The following is a 19013-nucleotide window of genomic DNA, read 5'->3' on the forward strand; positions in this document are numbered from 1 at the left end:
TGTATGAGGCTTTTTTGGAGGAGTGTGTGCGATCCAGACATATCACTTTATGCAATCTGACTTCAATATGACCCATCTCATCAACTATTTTGCTTTGTAAAGGGTGAGAATTGGGGGAACAACCTAGTCTGGGGTTAAGGTTAACTGAAGCTATGAGAGCGAGCAGGCTTTATTCCCAGAAGAAATTTGCAGACATTAATGGATGGGACAGCTTCGTTGCTGGACACACTGGAAGAGATAATGTCATAGCAAACTATCTTTATTGAATGACTTCTATAGGCAGCCATATATATCCTGAATATATTCCATTCAGGAAGCATCAATTTATCAAACTGCTGTGGGCCTCACGTAGGGCTAGCTATCAGAGAAATAGAGAAAAAAGATACCCATCCCACACCACTGAAAAATCTCAAAGCCTCCAGACTCACCAGGAGTTTCCATTCTGGGGTGTTGGGGTATGTGTGTGTTTTAGATAAGTGCATCTAAACAGAGAAGCAAATGTAGCATAAATTGAAAGAGAGCTCTTAACTGAATGCATTAAGGCCTGTGCCTTAATGTACCTGTGCATAGACTTGAGGAAGGCTGAGGATTGGCAAAATGGTCAGGACGACATGCCAGAGTCTGGGCGAAGGCAGACACAAGGGATAGTGTGGGGAGATTGGAAAAGGCATAAAAGAATCTCGTGAAATTAATTTTATTATGTAATCAGTTTTAATTTGCCAATACGCCGCCCCCTCTCTTATTCCATTAGATGAAAAAAAAAAGACCGAATGGACTCAAAGATGAAAAGGCACCTCAATTTCTGGCTTGGGATTCAGTAAGTAATATTCCCTTTCTTGTTAAATATTCCCTTTTCTTGTTAAATAAGATCAGTAGCCAGACTATCAACCTTATGCCAGCTAGGCTGGATCAGGACTTCCAGGGCGCGAGGGCGCGGTGAGCGCATCCAGTCCATGGCCAGATTTTGGCCACCAAAAGCCTCCATCCCCAAGTGGCTATCACTCTGGTGAGGAGCCTCTCCGTGCTAGGGACAGACAGACACATAGTGGTACATCCCAACTGGCGCTCGGCGCTTTCTCACCTTGCTAGTGTCTGCCAACGCTTGTGCCTGCTGGGATGGCTGTTGGAGATGCAGGGCGATTACACGGAGGTAGCGCCATCACTCATGAACTTGACAGTGAACAAAGCATGTGTCTCATCAGCACCCTGTGATGCAGGCCGGGCAAATGTTAGCCTTATCTCCGTTTTACAAGGAGAAAACGTATCCAGAGAGGAGCTGGGACTTGTGGGGGGCTACATGTTTGACATATGTCAGAGACAGGACTCAAACCCCAATTAAAAATTCAAGGCCCAGTTTTCATTTTTGCTGCAGTTCCTTCTCTCCACGTTCGTTCAGGGGACATTGCTTCCCTTGTCCTGTGAAAAGGATCATTAAATAAAACATGTTCCTGATGTTTGCATTAGGTGGAAGAAGTCCTTCAGGATGCCATTTCTAAAAACTTGCAAGACTTCCATGTCTTGCTGAAGACCCACGACATCGGAGACACGGGACTCATTAGTAGAAATCACTTGAAGAAAATCTTACAAACATTCTGTCGGTATTTGACTGATGAGCATCTGACAAAGTAAGTTGTTTGGTGATTGATTCCAAGCATATCACTTCATCATCTAGACTTCCCTAAATCTTCTGCTTAAAATCAATCCCAAGTTGAATCGTCGTCATTTATTTGGTCAACTCTGAATGATACCCTAGGCTTATCTTAGCTCATTGGCCTTATGCAAACAGGCAGTCAGCAGGATTTAGCCTTTGGGCCAGGGTTGCCAGCTCTTGCTCTAGATAATGGCCAGGAGACAGCTAGCATGGCCATTTGGGAAGTGCTTTGTCAACCTCAACCAGCTGAAAGAAAGGGAACTAGTCTAAGTGTAAACTGTGCTACTGTGTGTGTGTCTCAAGATTGGTCAGCTCTTGCCTTTTCATCATGTCCTTTTCTTTCTAAATCTCCTGTGCCAGAGGAGATTGCCGCAAACTCACCTGTGGTCTTCTACAGGATGAAGTCCTGCTTCCCTCCAGGAGCTCATCACATTAGCCCCCACCGAGTACAGAAGCTTGTCTCTGCTGCTGAGGGAGAAACACAGGCCTTCCTTAAGTTTCTCATAGACTTGGGACAAGGCAGCGCCAGGAAAGGGAGAGCCAGAGCCTCTCGACTACAATTTGACACTTACCACACCAGACCGCTTCCCATTTATGTCGCCTACATGTGTGTGTACATAGCCATGCTGCATGTATACACATATACAAGAGACACTTATTAAGTGCATTAGGACTGTGTGAAGCTCTTTATAACTATGATCCTCACAACCACCTCAGGGGGGAGGTGCTATTATTATCCCCATTTTATAGATGAGCAAATGCACATGGGGTCTAGAGAATTATTAGGGTCACAAGTCAGCATTTGAGACAGATTTGACTCAGTTCTGACTCCCCCTAATGCATATCATAGTAATCGTGGACAATTACATGACACATTTTGAAAATGCTTTGACTTTAGTTAAAAAAAGGGGAGCGGGTATAACCGTAAGCCGTGCCCCTGTGTGACACTGACTTTAAACCCTTCCAGAGGAGGCAGGGTGAGTGTCCCTCCTTTAGAGATGACATCACTGTGTGTCCGTCCATTCTCGATGCTTGGAATGATCTCTGCTGTTGCCCCTTGAGTTCCTGTTCTTTATAAAGTTCTTTATAAAGAGTCCCCATCAGCAAACCCTTTCCCCCTGCACATCTCTTTTCATACTGGGATAGTGTTCTGTTTTCTATGTGTCTTATTGGTAGTTGGGGAGCGTTGGGAAGGCAGGGACTGGGCTCTTATCAAAATTTGTCATCTCCCTCCATACACAGCACAGGGCTCCATCCACAGCTGGAACTTAATGCATGCCGATTGCTGTGTTGTGTTGGCTGTCTCTATGAGAAAAATAAAAAAAGCCCCATTTCTGTGTTACCTTAATAGGCAAAGTGTTTCTGAAAGAGCAGGCCTTGCTTGAATTGGTTTGGAAACGCACGATCACCTCTGCAGACCCTAGGGCTGGTGGGACGGCTTAACTGGTTCACAGGCCAGAGCTGTGGAGTACGGCTTTGCTTTTACTCCTCAGAGTTCTGATGGTTTCTTTCTTTTGTTCAGACTCTGTGATAAATTCCAGGATGTAACTTCAGGAGGAATCCTTTATAAGAAACTTTTGGCCAGTATCGGAATCATGAGCCCGATCCAAGATTCTGTAGTCACCATTCAGAGCTTCCAGTCACCAAATGGTCGAAGAGATGATACTTCTGACAGGTAGACAGACAGGCTTTTGATTGGGGGTAAAAATAATTATTCATTGGTTTGACTATGCTATTATTGGTTAAATAAGACTAATGGTACATATGTTATACATCTTTTCGGGGTAATTGATGCGTTGTGACATTTATGGAAAATCTGAGAAAAACAATTTGCTTGCCTTCTCAATGGGTGGGGAGGGAGAGGACTTGGAATCGAAATTAAAAAGGGGAATGGTAAAGAATCCCAAATAATAAAAAACAAAACCAGCACTGCCTTCTGAGAAACGACATGGGACTTAGAAAGTGGACTTGAGTTGGCTCTTTGTGGGCAGGGACTTTTTGGTTCATTTTTGTTCTGTCCCGGAACCTGGCAGAATGCTTGGCTCTCAGTCTATAATAAGCTTCTTGAGGAGGAGGGCTATTTCATTTCCTTTATCCCTGACACTCAGCCCAGTACTGGGCACATTGTGGTGGCTAAGAAATGCTTGTTAATTGACTAGAGCCTAAGTTTTAATGTTATACCTATTATAGTTCTCCCACATGTCAGGATTGGAAAATACTTTAGAGTCAATCTATTCAAAACTTCTTATATAGACAGGGAGATAGGATCATGGTCACACATAGTGGATAAAAGAGGCAAGAATTGACCTTGGTCTTCCAGTTTCCAATCTGGGCTCTCTGGCATAGGCTGAACAAGAATTTTCTATATCCAGGTTGGGTGCGGAGTCAGTCATTGGACTTCCAGTTCCAGCCAAGAGTCTGTCATTTTCACCCAGGATCGCTTCTTTTATCTTTCCAATGGCCTGGACTTCATCTTCTTTGGGAAAAGCTCCCAGTTTCTAGTTTCCAGTACAAGTGAACAAGCTATTAAAACACCTGCCAAATTTAAGTCTTAGCATAAAACACACTCAGGGAATCTATTAAAAAAGTCCAACCAATGAATATTCTGGCTCTTCTTCATTTTGAAAAAAGCCATTGAGTACTAATGAAAGAGAATGATTTTTAACTTACTTGTTCATGGGTCATAATAAATCCATAAAGAAATGTAAAATAGATGTGAGCTTTTCTCTTTGTAACCTCCCTTGGAAGATGTTCTGGGATAAGTAACAATGGATTATCTTAATGGCGGCTGATGAAATCCGAAGATGTTCCTGTTAAAGTAGGAGCTTTGGCAGGTGCTTTCAGAATGGGAGAGATGGATCAGATTGAAAAGGAAAGCTTAAAATCCCCGTAGGACCGAGAGGGGACAGGGAGAGGAGCTGGAGTTATGGTAATGGGCTTGAAGGTCCATGCATTAATGATGGTCCTGGGATCCTGGTGCTGGAAGGGCCTTCTCAATGTGGATGAGAAAGTGGGCCCGAGGGAAGGGACTTACTCTATTCCACTTCCTGGACTACCAAGACAAAAAACACCCTTCTGATTGTCAGGGAGCTTATTGTCCAGCTATGTGACCCCAGAGGCAAATTGTTTTCATGCCTCTGTGACTCAGTTACCTCATCTGTAAAATGGGGCTGATAGCAGCACCTACCTTCCAGGGTTGTTGTGAGGAACAAATGAGGTCATGTGTGTAAAGCACTTTACAAAGAGCTACAGAAATGCTGCTGTTCTTACTATCATTATTGTATTTTACCATTTGCCCCAGGGTGCCCACGGTGCCCAGGATGCCCCACCGTTCTCTGTGGCTACCTGATAGCAAAGTCACAGTGATCCGCAGTGGTAGGAGCCACTCCTCCTTGTCACCTCCCCGGATCTCAGCTTCCTCGTGTGTGTGAATGAGGACATGGTGACTGCCGAAAACCTGTTTCCCCCAGATGGTATTGGAGTAATGATCCTCACAACCACCCAGGGGGTAGATGCTGTTTGGATCCCAGCGCCACTTTGTATTTGATCTTAGTTGATCCTCACAACCATCCTGGGAGCTAGATGCTGTTATTTCCCTCATTTTACAGGTGAAGAAAATGAGGAGGGCAGTCAAGAAGTGTTTTGCTCTGGATCATACAACTAAGTGTCTGAGGTGGGATTTGAACTCAAGTCCTTCCTGATTCAAGGGCACCATCAGTGATTTAGTAATGATGGAATGTGGTCTGAGGTCAAGTTGCTAAGCATTTATTTAGCACTGGGTATGTTCCAGGCCCTGTGCCAAGCCCTGGGAATACAAATTAAGGCAGAGATTGTCCCTATCCTCAGTCAAATGGGGAAGACAAATGCAAATAACGAGGTACAAATGAGATTTAGATGAGATAAATTGGGGGCCCAGGGCTCGTCTGTTGGCCCAAGTATAGGGCCTGTAGCACATAAAGCAAACGGCTTGATATGACATTCTTACAGAATACCAGAGCCAGTGTGGGAGCTTGACAGCCATCCAGACCAGGTAATTTCTGATAGGCTTCCTCTCTAGTTAGCCCTCCCCAAGGAGCACCTGCCTAAAGACTTCCACCATCCCTGGAGATGTCTTTACCTTCTAAAAGGATCTAGACCACCCCCTCGATGGGCAGCTAGGGAGGACTGAGATGGACACTGACCAGCTGACAGAACGCTTTTCTGCAGCTGTCTGTGGAACACTGAGCTGCTGTATAGTTCAGCTCAAGAGATCCCCATTCATGACTGCCCATGTGCCAATGTGCTTTTGTAAACGTGGTGGGCCTCTGTGTTTGTAGGAGCAAGCACTCTGATTATAAAAGTGAGCCAGTGAGAAACAAGACTCTTGAAGAAGTGATTGAGAGTCTCAAGAACTGGATCCAACAGCAGGACACTAGCTTTCGAGACACCTTCCTTGAGTACAGCAAGCATCCCCTGGAAAAAATCAGCAAAGAAGACTTTAGGAAGGTAGGAAAGTGGGAGGTGTGTGTGTGTGCACATGTGCACGTGTTTAAGTATGTTTCTTGGGTGTCCAGCCTATTGCTACCCACTGGTCTGGTGTAAGCCCCAAGAATCGGGGGCCTGAGAATATCACATAGAAAATCAAACAGCACTGTCTTTAGGAGCTCTTTGTCATCCTTGACATTTCCCTAAAGACATAAGTGGCAGAAGACAGCCTTGGAAAATACCTACATTGGATGGACCAAACTCTTTGAATATTTGAGAGAGAGAGATGGAGAGAGAGAAAGAGAGAGAGAGAGAGAGAGAGAGAGAGAGAGAGAGAGAGAGAGAGAGAGAGAGAGAGAGAGAGAGAGAGAGAGAGATGGAGAGAGAGATGGGGAGAGAGAGATATGGAGAGAGAGAGAAAGAGAGAGAGAAAGAGAGAGAGAGAAAGAGAGACAGAGAGAGAGAGAAAGAGAGAGAGAGAGAAAGAGAGAGAGAGAGAGAGAGAGAGAGAGAGAGAGAGAGAGAGAGAGAGAGAGAGGAGAAAGAGAGAGAGAGAGAGGAGAAAGAGAGAGAGAGAGAGAGAGAGAGAGAGAGAGAGAGAGAGAGAGAGAGAGAGAGAGAGAGAGAGGAGAAAGAGAGAGAGAGAGAGAGAGGAGAAAGAGAGAGAGAGAGAGAGAGGAGAAAGAGAGAGAGAGAGAGGGAGAGAGAGAGAGAGAAAGTACATTTTAATGCACTTGATTATAAGCTCTATGAAGGGAAGGGTTGTGTTTGACCTAAACCTGTTCCATTTCCTTGTTCGTAAAACATGCTGTTCTTTATGCAGTAGGTACTTAATGAATGTTGAATTACATTGCCCATCCCAGTTTTGATATACCACAGGTCAGCATAAGAAATCAAATGAGGATTTTTTGGGGGAGTTTTGCAGAAGTTCAGCAGACAACACAGAACAACTTAGAAACTCAGAAATGTAGAAAACATATGTATAGTATTGAATGATATCAACTCAGATTTTATAATAAGGTACTGTTAAAACACCCCATAAAAGAAAAAAAAATTCAGATTTCTTTTCTCGTACAAAGGGAGAGCCAAAAAAATTTGTGGATTTTCCAGATCTCAAGGGTACCACACTCCTAACCCCCCTTTGATGGGGAAGGGATAACTACAAAGGCTTCTCTAGGAAAGCAGGAAATTGGAATGAATTAGGAGATGATGAGGAGGGCTTGAAGAGTTTTTTAATGCCTCCGATTCAGGGATTAGTAAATTTCTGCCAAGACCACCTCAGGAAAATGGTTTAGAGATATAAATATAAAACATTCCCCTCATCTTTGCATGATTGGATCATAAAAGCCTAATTAACAATATAATGAAAAACTAAAATACATGTAAATAGTTCTAAATGTTGGCCAGGTAAATAAAGGGGCCGGGGGAAGAGGAGGGAAGAAGAGATACTATTAGTAATTAATATTAAATGCCTGCCATGTGCCATGAACTATACGATATACTGGGATACAAACTCCAAAATGAAATGATCTCTGTCCTCAAGGAGCTTCCATTTTACTGGGGAAGAAAATATTTTCATATGTAAGTATATGTGAAATATAAAAATGTTTTTAAAGCAAAGAAAAGGAAGCTAAGGTTTGAGGAACCCCGAGGAGTGAGAAATCTTGGGAGAGGTTGGGGAGTTTCCGAGGTGAGGGTTGGCAAAGACTACCTCCCCTCCCTTTCTGATTTTCATGGGCCTATGGACCCTCTCCTGCCAAGTCATCACAGCCAGCTGATAGGGCTCTTCAGGAAAAGCCTTTGCTTTGGTCAAAACAAAAGCTCTGCCATTGTTTTCACCCCACAGTTTATTTTTACAATGAAGATTTTGTAGATGTTTGAAGAAATGTCTTAGGCTAGAGGCGAATAATTTTACCTTGGAAATTTAGAAAGCATAAGTTTATTGATTTAGAGCCAAGATGGCCCCAAGAGATCACCTAATCCCATTTGCAGATGGAGAAATTGCCTCCCTGTGTGGCAAATCACCTAGCCTCTGTTGGCCTCGGTTATCTCCTCTGTAAAATGGATGTAATTCTAGTCCCTATCTCCCAGATTTGTTTTGAAGGTCAAATTGCTTTGTAAAACCTGAAAGTGTTCTGATAACCATTATTGTTGTTATGAATTGGAAGGGCTCTGCCTTTTAACTTTAAAGAACTTTCTAGAGACAATACTGTTACTTGTAGAATAACCCTCCAAGTGTATTCTCCGTTTGAATCTTTGTCTATGTAGATCAAGAACTTCTTTCATCTGAAACACCGAGTTTTCACAAATTTTAATACAATTTAATATATCAATATGTTAGAATTTTGGATTTTTTAAAGTCATGTTGCATTTTCACAACTAAGGCACAAACAAAAGTCTTATCTTTTGGTAATTGTCTTTGGCTCAAAAGACATTCAAACTGGCACCAAATTTAGGCCAATTTTTCACATTGCCCATTTGTGTTCCATGGCTCAACACTGCTTGGGTTTATCAAGGGGTCATTTCTATACGTGGGCATTTCCAGGTCAAGCCGTTAGGAATTTGCTGATTTTCTTCTGAATATATCAGGCAAACGGCCCCTTTGAGAATAGGATGCTTTCAATATTGTACAATATACGTGATGCCGGGATTCTTTCTTTCCCAGGAGAGAGAGTCCCCAGGGCCCTGTTGTTACTGTTGGCTTCTAAACACTTCTAGAAGGTTAGCAGCTCTACAGAGCATTTTAACCTGGGCTCTGGTTTTATCTTGGTTATTTATTTATTTATTTATTTATTTATTTATTTATTTATTTATTTATTGCCAAAAGGAAGGTTCTTTAGAAGAAGAGTTTACAGATTAAAAATAAGAAATAAAACAAGAGTGGCAAATATGAAATAAGAATTGGGAGAGCTTAATAGTAAGGAAAAAGACAAATTCCCCAATTATCTCACAATTATCCAAGAAAAAAGGAAATATTGTATGTGGTAGGAGAAAGCCATTGACTGGTTGGTTAGATTAGCCAGAGTTAGAGTAAGGAGAGAGATGCCATTAAGGGGAAGGCACTGTGGGCCAAAGAAAGAGAGTATTTCATAGTGAGCTTAGTCCTGAAGAGAAGTTAGCCTATGGTCTTGTTTATTATGAGGCTGTCAATAAACCTACTTCAGGCGGTGCGTGGTGGAGAGAGCAGTGAAGGGTGGCTCTGAAGACCAAGACTTAATCTTGCCTCTGCTGCTTGATCCCTGTTTGACTTTGATTTACCTTACTTCATCTATGTAATTCTAAAAGTTCTAACTCTAAACCCAATGGATTACCTGTGTGACCTTATTAAACAAATCACTTAATAATTGACATTTACATAGAAGTTCAATATTTTGAAATCACTTTACGCACATCATTCCATTTGATGCTCCCACTAACTCTGTGAAGCACATGGCCTGTTGATATTACTATTCCCATTTTATAGCTCTAACATATCCTCCTCCTATGAATGATGCCCAAATTGCACTCAAGATTTTTTTTCAAGCAAAATAATTTACTTTACCGACTATGTCCTCTTATCCTGCTATAAGACCTTTAAGGCTATTTTAAAAGTATCTTTGCTTCTTTACTTATCATGTGATATGAAAGGACTGGATCTTAGTTCTACACATTTAGTCCTAGAGAGGCTCTGCTGTTTAATTCGTTCTTTTAAAATAAAATTATTTAGTAATTCATTTCCCACAATTATATATAAAACTTTTTTTAAACATTTGTTTTAAAAACTTTTGGGTCTCAAATTCTCTTTCAATCCTTCTCACTTCCATCTTTCCCACTTCCATTATTGAGAAGGCAAGCGATTTGATATAGGTTATGTGTGTAGTCATGCAAAACATATTTCCATATTAGTCATGTTGTGAAAGAAAACATAGAACCAAAAAAACCTTAAGAAAATAAACAAAATAAGTATGCTTCAGTCTGTATTCAGACACTATTAGTTCTTCTCTAGGGATGGATAGCATTTTTCATTCTAAATACTTCAGAGGTGTCTTGGATTACTGGATTGCTGAGAATAGCTAAATCATTTACAGCTAACCATCTTGCCATATTGGTGTAATTTTGTACAATATATTTTACTTTTCATCAGCTCATAGAAGTCTTTCTAGTTTTTTTCTGAGAGCATTCTGTTCATCATTTCTTATAGGACAATAATATTCCATCACAATCACATACCACAATTTATTTGCTCATTCTCCAGTTGATGGGTATCTCTTCAGTTTCCAATTCTTTACCCCCAGAAAAGAGATGCTACCAATATTTTTGTCCATGTAGGTCCATTTCCTTTTCTTTTTTATTTCTTTTTGGATGCAGACATAGTGGTGGTATTGCTAGGTCAAAGAGTGTGCCTAGTTTTATAGTCTTTTGGGCAAAGTTTCAAATTATTTTAAAGAATGAGGGAATCATTTCACAACTCCACCAAGAGTGCATTAATCTCATTTTCCCTACATCATTTGTCATTTTCCTTTTCTATCTTATTAGCCAATTTAATGGGCATGAGGATAGTACCTCAGAATTGGTTTAACTTGCTTTATCTAATCAGTGGTGATTTAGAACATTTTAAAATATGGCTATAGTTTTGATTGCTTCATCTGAAAACTCTTAATATCTTTTGATCACTTGATCAACTTTTGATCATTTATCAATAAATTCGACTCATTCTCATTTGAGAAATGAAGTCTTATCTGAGAAACTTGTTTCAATTTTGTTTTTACAGGTATGATTACCGATGTATTCCCCTCCATTTTATTCCCCCTATTTATTCTCACCTTTCACCCTGGTCCTCCTCAAAAGTGTTTTGATTCTGACTCCTCCTTCAAACTGCCCTAATAATGAGAAGATTCTTGAGTATCATCTTTCTATGTAGGAATGTAAGCCGTTTAATATTATTAAGTCCTTTATGGTTTCCTTTTCCCATTTTTTTAGTGTTGAATCTTATATTTGAAAGTCAAATTTTCTATGCAGATCTATTTTTATCATCAAAAATTGCTCAAAAATCCTCTATTTTATTGAATACTCACTTTTCTCCCTGGAGAATTACACTCGATTTTGCTGCTAGGTTATTCTTGGTCATAATCCTAGCTTCTTTGCTTTCTAGAATCTCATATTCCATGTCTTCTGAACCTTTAAAGTAGAAGCTGGTATATCTTGTGTTATCCTGACTGTGACTCCATGATATTTGAATTGTTTCTTTCTGGATGCTTAATAGTTTCTCTTTGGCCTGAGTGTCGTGGAGTTTGGCTATAATCTTGCTTGGAATTTTCATTTTGGGATCTCCTTCAGTGATCAGTGGATTCTTTCAATTTCCATTTTATCCTCTGGTTCTAGAATATCAGGGCAGTTTTCCTTGATAATTTAAAAGATGATGTCTAAGCTCCTTTTTTGATCATGGTTTAGAGCTAATCCAATAATTTTAATATTGTCTCTCCTGGATCTATTTTCCGATCAGTTATTTTTCTAATGAAATATTTCACAGTGTCTTCTGTTTTCAATTCTTTTTGTTTTATTTATTGTTTTATGGTTTCTCATTAAATCATTCGGTTCCATTTGTCCAATTCTAATTTTTGAGGAATTACTTTCTTTGGTGAGTTTTTGTACCTCCTTTTCCATTTGGTTAATTGTTTTTTAAGCAATTTTTCTTCACTGAATTTTTGTGCCTCTTTTTTCCCATTTAGCCATTTTTTTAACATTTGGCTTATTCTGTTTTTAAGGTATTTTAAAAAAATTTTTGTGTCTCCTTTATTAAGTTGTTGACTTTTTCAGGATTTTCTTGCATTTCTCATTTCTGTACCCAGGTTTTCCTCTATTTCTCTTACTTGATTTTCAAAATTCTTTTTAAATCTTTCCATGGTCTGAAACCAATTCATATTTTTCTTGGAGGCCTTGAATATTGTAGCTTTGACTTTGTTATCTTCTGAGTGTCTTTTGATCTTGTCCTCATAGTAACTTGATATAGTTTGATTTTTTTTCTTCTGTTTGTTCATTTTCTAGTCTATTTCTTGACTTTTAACTTTTTGTTAAATAAGTGAGGCTGTGCTTCCAGAGTAGGGTGCGTCCTGTCCTAAGCTTCAGGGAATTTGTGCAACTGTTTTGAGGGCTATTTCTAGAGACCTGTAAGTTTTCAGTTCTTCCAAAGTGCTATGATTAAAGATGTGTGTTTACCACTCTTCAGGTCTGTGTTCTGGTCTTCGAGTGACCACAAGTACTATTTTCTGCTTTGAACTTATAATGAGAGTCCCCGATCCACTGTGGCTGTGAGCTCTGATGTGCTAGTACTCCTCTTCACCCTGGGACTGCCACTCAGGATTTCAATCAAGATTCTAGTATGGGCAAAACAATAGAGTTCTGCCCCAGTGTTAGCAAAGAGGTTATAATCTCCTTCTAATTAGTTGGTCTGACCTCTTTAATGCCTGTGGGCTGAGAGCTCCAGAAGCTACAATGATGATTAGGTGGCTCCCTGGCCTCCACTGGTACTTCCCGCATTGGACTTGTGTTCCCCTTTCACCCTGGTGATACCTTTCCTGTTCACTTTCTAAGTTATCTTTGGCTGGAAAATTATTTCACCCCATCCTTTTGTGGGTTCTGTTGCTCCAGGAATTATGGCATTTGGGGACCTTTTCCCCACCATCTTGACTCTATTCCACCTTGCATTCAGATTTGAAGATTGGGTTCCCAAGGGCAACTGTTACCTCAGTTTCAAGGGGAAACCTTGTGGGTGGCTCCTCCTACTCCTGTAGATCATGAATCCCTACTGAAGTGTTTCTCATCAATAATCAGCCTATAAAATCCAGTTAACTCTTAGCAAAGGCATTTTTCCTAATGGCATAGAAAGAAAAATATTCCTCCTGTAAATCTGTTTTGCATTTTCCTATAAATGAACAGAGCATCTGCAGGAAGAATGGGCATAAACCTAAACTATAATGGTAAGGAGGAACACATATAGGAGACATATGTGGCAAAGGTAACTTCATAATTTTTGGAACAAAGGCACTGAAAGTGCTTTCTCACTTCATAAAGTCCTCATGAAGCTCCCCTTGGGTACTGCATCTCTACTGGGTAGTTTACTCTTCTGGGTCTTCAGAACCTGCCCTTTTCTCAGCTCAACTCTCAATTTACAAAGGTTCTGGTTTTTGAAGCTATTTTCTTTTGTACGTGACCTGTCTGTCTCTATCTGTGTTTGGCTGGAATGTGTCTTTGAAGTCACAAATGACCTGATTTGTGTCATGTCATCTAGCTTGCAATCTCTCCTATCATTGAAGTGAACTGTTGAACTTCACTTAGGATTTCGCTATTTAAAACCCTCAGATGCTGTCAAAGTTATTTGTTCAGAGCCAGTCACTCTGTTCCCCCTTGACCCAATTAGAAAGGCATCCATACCTCAAAAAGGGATCAGAGTAAAGTGGGAGCATGGAAGAAGTCTTGGGAAGAGTCCTGAGGTGTATACAGAATGGAAATCATAATGATGATGAAGAATAAGGGTTAGGGAGAGGTGTCAAAAGCATAGGGAGAGAGGGACTGGCAGAAGTTATGGTCAGATAGAGGAATTTTAGAATTCTGGGTTATTGAAATGAATCAGTAGGTGATGGTGAGATCCAGATGGTGACTGTGGGTTCTCAATCCCAATCTGGAGGGACTCATGCACTTGGAGAGCCAACTGATTCCCTTCCCCTCTCTCACCATAGCTTCTCTCAGCTCCAACTTCCAGCTCCATGGTTTCCCTAAGCATTTTTCTTTGTTCAGTCTTTTCCCTTCCCATTGATAACTTCTCTTCTTTCACCTCAAAGGCTGCTCTAGATCGATTCTTTACCTACAACCAATTCAGTCTGAAAATGTCTGTAAACAATTGGGAATCTTGCTTGTTCCTACTGTGGTCTTCTCTTCCCTCCCCCCTAAACTATGAGCATTAAATACCTTTAGCAAGGGTAATTAATACTTTACAAATCTTAAATCATCCTGGAGACTGTTTTGGCAATAGTCTGAATAAATAGATGCTTCCTTCCTTCCTTCTTCCTAGCTCCCTCTAGAGATCTAGCCCTTCTCCCAGGGCAGCCCAAATCAATTAATCAGTAAACGTTAAGCTCCTACTATGTACCAGGGATTACAAAAGGAGGGAAAACACAGCCCCTGCTTTCAAAGAGCTTACAATCTAATGGAAGAGAAAGCATGCAAACAGATATGTACAAACAAGCTTTACATAAGATAAATTGGTAATAATCTGGGGGCAGGGAGCACTAGAATGAAGAGGGAGTGGGAAAAGCTTCCTATAGAAAAGTAGGTACAAGAAGTCAGGCAAGCTGGAGATGGAGATGAGAAGGGAGAGCCTTTCAAGCAGGGGGGCAGTCAGAGAAAATGCCCAGAGCTATGAGTCTTGATGGTGGACCATCCAGAAGGGTAGGGATGCATGTTAGGGAGGAGGAGGAGAGGGGATGGGTTTGGAAGGGCTTTGAATGCAGACGCAGCTTCCTATTTGATCCTGGAGGTCACAGGAAGCTGCTGGAGTGGATTGCATTGGGGAAGACACTACAGTGCCATGGTCAGTCCTGTGCTTTAGGAAGACATTTCTATTCTGGCTTCAGACCAGTCTTTGGGAAGACATCTCCTAGCACAGACCGAAAGGACAGGAGGAGGATGCTTAAGCAATCCTGTTTTTTGCCCCAGTTTTCTTTAATATCTATTAACAGAAAAATCTTCCCTCAAAGGCTCTGATTTTAACTACTTCTCATCGATTTGCTGTCCTTTTCTTCTTAGAAATGTCAGTGGATCAAGGAGGTATGAGAGCCCTTTGTATTTGTCAAAGTTTTAGTCTCTTTCCTTATAATTGTGCTTCTTCCCCACCTTTTTCCCTCTTGTTTCTGCTTGGTGGTCTGTGCCGATCCCATCCTGCACAGCTATTAGGCAGCCTTCTGGAGGCATTCAGAACTATACTTTCTTTTCTTAGGTGCTGTCCAGCATTCTGGGGATATTTCTTGCCTATTCTGTGTGAGCATTTTAAGAAAGAATGGGGCAGGAAGAATCCCCAATAAAAAATCTACACGAATTTACTTGCCAAGATTATATTTGAAAGGAAGCAGCCAATATACCCATTTGGGGAAGGGCGATGCTTTTCTTGAAGCCTGCAGCTTCCTTTTTGATCACTCAGCTTGAGTCCATGCTCTGCTTCCCCGATAGGCTGGGTTCCCTTCTGGAGCTAGGACCTACTTGACCACATGGGCAAGCAGCATGTGCTGGCTGTGAACAGAGGTCAGGTATTGCCAACACATGTGCCCATTTCCCAGCTCTTGTCAGTAGATTGATAACTGGAAGCCTAGGATGTGCCTGCAAGCTGGGACCAGTTCACAGAATGTTTGCGAATTCATTTGCCATGGACTGCTACTAATCTACCAGCTGCCCTGATCCTTCCTGGAAGAAAGGTAGGGCGTAGTTTGAATCATGGATTGGAACATGGATTAAAAACATTTCTTGTTCCCCTCCTGTCACTACAAGTGGGGACCCAGAAAAGAATCTTAAGATTATAGCTCTAGAGCTGAATCCGACCTAGGGATGTACTTATTCCTCTTGGAGATCTTAAGAGGCTCACAGGGACCCTAACATGAGAATTGGAAACTCCCGGGGCCAACATTTAAGATGCTTTGAGGCTGGCTCCCACTTCCTTTCCAGGCTAATAGCACCAGTCACTACTCACACGCCCTGTTTTAGCCACGCTGATCCACTTGCTGTTGCCCATCTCTAGCATCCTCTTGTCCCACTGTTGCTCATGCCTACATAGGTCTCCCTTCTCACCTTTGCCTCCAGCTCCCTTCCAGGCTCAGCTTAAACACTTCTTCCTTCAGGAGGCCAGTCCTAATGAACCCCCTGCTCATCACCATATGTAGTCTGTAGAGACCCTGTATCTATACTAGCTTGTACACATTGGGTGCCAGGTAGAGAAAGAGCACTCAGTTGCAAACCAGAGGAGCTGAGTTCAATCCCATCTCTGATACAATTTATTTGTGGGACATTGGACAAGTCACTCACCCTGCCTTGGGCCTCAGTTTCCTCATCTGTGAAATGAGGCCATTCATTTAAGAAACCTTGAGAAACTTTCTAACTACAGGACTAAAGGCATGGGCTATTTCTTCAATGTGTGTTCCTTGAGAGCAGGGAGTATTTCTAAAATTTCTGAATCCTCACCTTGAGCTCCAAGAATATGGAAGGTGCTTAATAAATGCTTGTTGAATTGGATCAAAACCCCTTTTTTAGTTATTAATTAATCTAGAAACAGGCCTGGAGAGAAAGCCATGACTTGCCACATTTATAGAGGTAGAAAGTGACAGAACCAGATTCAAGCTCAGATCATTTGATTCCTTATTTTCCCACTTCATCTCACTCCCTTTGTCATCCAACACCCTCTGGTGAATGCTGGGTTAATTTTCAACTCCCTCCCTTTGTCCCCATCAGTTCTTCAGCATCAAGTCCTATGATTCTCCTTCTCCATCACTACCAGGGGCTTTTCCTTCAAAATGTCATTGCCTTAGGTCAGCCTCTGAATCCCTTCAACCTGAAGACTTTTGATTTTTTCATAGCCAGTCAACAAACATTTATTAAGCACCGCTCCTTGTCAGGTATTGTGCTGAGGGCTGGAGGGAGAAAGGCAAAAGTCCTTATCTCAAGGAACTTACAGTGGAGAGAGGATAACACGTTCATGTTTGAACAAGCTTTACCAAAGCTCTAGACAGAGTAGTTTGGAGCTAACAGAGGGAAGGCGTCATAGACATAGTGATGGAGAAATCTGTGATCCTGGGCATGTCTCTTTTCTCTGCCTGCCTCAGTTTCCTCATCTGTAAAATGAGCTTGAGAAGGAAAGGGCAAGCCCACGCTTTGCTAAGAAGGGTCGCAGAGAATCAGACATGACCGGGAGACAACTGAACATCGACCTCCCTTCTTTCTAGCTCAGTGAACACCAGTTATTGTCCTCCTACTGGCCTCACCAGGGAGCTGCTTCCTCCTCCTCATTCTCTCAAGCTGTTTTCTTCATGGCCAATGAAGATCAGCAAAGCTGCCTCAGTTTACCTCAACAAATGCTTCCCCGGCGTCATTTTCCATTTTCTTTCTCTCTTTGAAGCTGGACACTTGAAACTTCCTGTGATCAAGCTCCAGACAGTCTGACCTCTGGGCGCTCTTCCCATGCTTTGGGGGCTCCTTCTGGACAGCTCTCACTTCCTATGGATCTTTGGGTTTTGTTTCCTGCTGTTCCCCAAGTTTGAGTTTCCTTCCCTTCTCTAGCTCCCCCAGCTGACATACCCAATCATTCCACCATCATTTCCTAACTAATCTCTTTGGTGGACTGCATTTATCCCTCCTGTAGAAGCAGGAGACCATCTTTCATCTTTGTACTCCCCATGTCTTGTATACAGTAGGCATTTAATAAATGCTTATATCTTCCCTTGGTTGGGAGTGATGTGTTCCCATTTCATCTCTCTTTCCTTATTATCCTCTTACTTATCACAGGGGCACATCGGGGGTACAGAGAGGAGAATGTGCTGGGCCTGGAGTCAGGAAAATTTGAGTTCAAATCCTGCTTAGGTGTGTACTAACTTGGTGATTCTGGTCAAGTTTCTTACTTTCCTCATCTGGAAAATGAAGTGGAAAAGGAAATTTCAAATCACTTTACTGTCGTTGCCAAGAAGTCCCACATGGGATCATGAAGTTACATATGACTCAATACCACCACCACTGGTAGAATCATCCATCTTGAGCTGGAAGGGAAATGACTCGTCCAGAGTCCCCCGCTAGGAAATGTTAGAGCCAGGATTTGAATCCAGGTGTTCTTGACCAGTACTCTATCCATCACTCTATCCAAGTTGCCTCCAGGCACTTATCATAATCTAAATTGTATTGATTGCTACAATTATCCCATCTCTCTCCCTCCATCCTCCCCATCCCCCCAATATTGCAGACTACGAGCTTCCCGACATTTGGGATAGCACAAAACGACTTCTGAGAAAGTTGGGCTCTTTGCTTCTTTCTGCCAGTGACACCTTCCCTTTCTTTGAATCTCCACCTGTGCTCACCTTCCCAGGGGAGGCTGTTCTCCTCAGCTCCAGCTGGCTCTTGGCCCTCTGTCCATGGTTTGTGCTCTGCGCCTTCCTGGGTGCTTGTTTGGGGCTGGGGGCTGGACATGCCTCTCCCCAGCCTTCTCTGTCCCCTTTAGATAGTAAGTTCTAGGAGAGCAGAAGCTTGGAGCCTGACTTCCCTTGGCTGCCTTCCTTTCCCTTGCCTTCAACGGGTGGGGCACCTAGGAAAGGTAGCTGACTAACTGACCGTTGGGCATGGAGTGTTGTGACATCACTGGCTACTTTGATCTGATCAACCAATCAGCTTCCTCAGGGGGCTGTCCTAAGACTCTGCAGTCATATTTGCAAAACCTAGGAAGTAGAGATTTTTTTCCCCCATCCTTGCCTCAGCTGGTGTTTCAAGCCAGAAAGCAGGTTAGAATCTATTTTGTGGTTATGTTCTTTTCTGGGTTTGTGAGGGTAGAGACAGAAATTGAGTTGGAGGCCATTGGGTGATCAAGCCAGGAAAAAAAATCCAGCCTGGCCGAGTTAAAATGAGCAAATGTTTGATTGAGAGTCCGATGTTTGACCGAAAGTTCCAATAAAGCTGACATTTTTTATGCCAAGAATGAGAGCAGTAGGCTTCCTGCCCCACCCTGCCAGTTTCCAGAGGGAAAAGGGACTCAACTAAGGTCACACAGATAACAGGTGCGCACTGCCCTGTTCTCTGATCTCCCGACCTGATGCTTGTTCCCTGCCCCACACTTTTTTCCTCCTAAGAGGTAACTGAGCCAGGCCAAACATATTTGATTTAGTTTCGATTCTTTGAGTAA

General features: G+C 42.0%; 1 protein-coding gene and 1 long non-coding RNA gene across 7 annotated transcripts in view; one reads left to right on the forward strand and one right to left on the reverse strand.

Annotated features, from left to right (window-relative positions):
• EFCAB6 (EF-hand calcium binding domain 6) overlaps positions 1–19013 on the forward strand; it is a 202197-nt gene that overhangs the window by 106979 nt on the left and 76205 nt on the right. For all 6 annotated transcript variants that reach the window (XM_074271902.1, XM_074271905.1, XM_074271907.1 and 3 more), the window contains 4 exons: positions 752–817; positions 1465–1625; positions 3174–3326; positions 5968–6136. In XM_074271902.1, coding sequence (XP_074128003.1) covers positions 752–817; positions 1465–1625; positions 3174–3326; positions 5968–6136 — 549 coding nt within the window. The remainder of the gene's footprint in view (positions 1–751; positions 818–1464; positions 1626–3173; positions 3327–5967; positions 6137–19013) is intronic.
• On the reverse strand, positions 679–18442 carry LOC141545035 (uncharacterized). The gene is made up of 3 exons (XR_012482862.1): positions 18199–18442; positions 2033–2119; positions 679–1617 (listed from the first exon to the last, which is right to left on the reverse strand). It is a non-coding gene; the product is annotated as an uncharacterized LOC141545035 (long non-coding RNA).

The sequence above is a fragment of the Sminthopsis crassicaudata genome, chromosome 5 (assembly GCF_048593235.1).
Source record: "Sminthopsis crassicaudata isolate SCR6 chromosome 5, ASM4859323v1, whole genome shotgun sequence".
Classification (NCBI taxonomy): domain Eukaryota; kingdom Metazoa; phylum Chordata; class Mammalia; order Dasyuromorphia; family Dasyuridae; genus Sminthopsis; species Sminthopsis crassicaudata.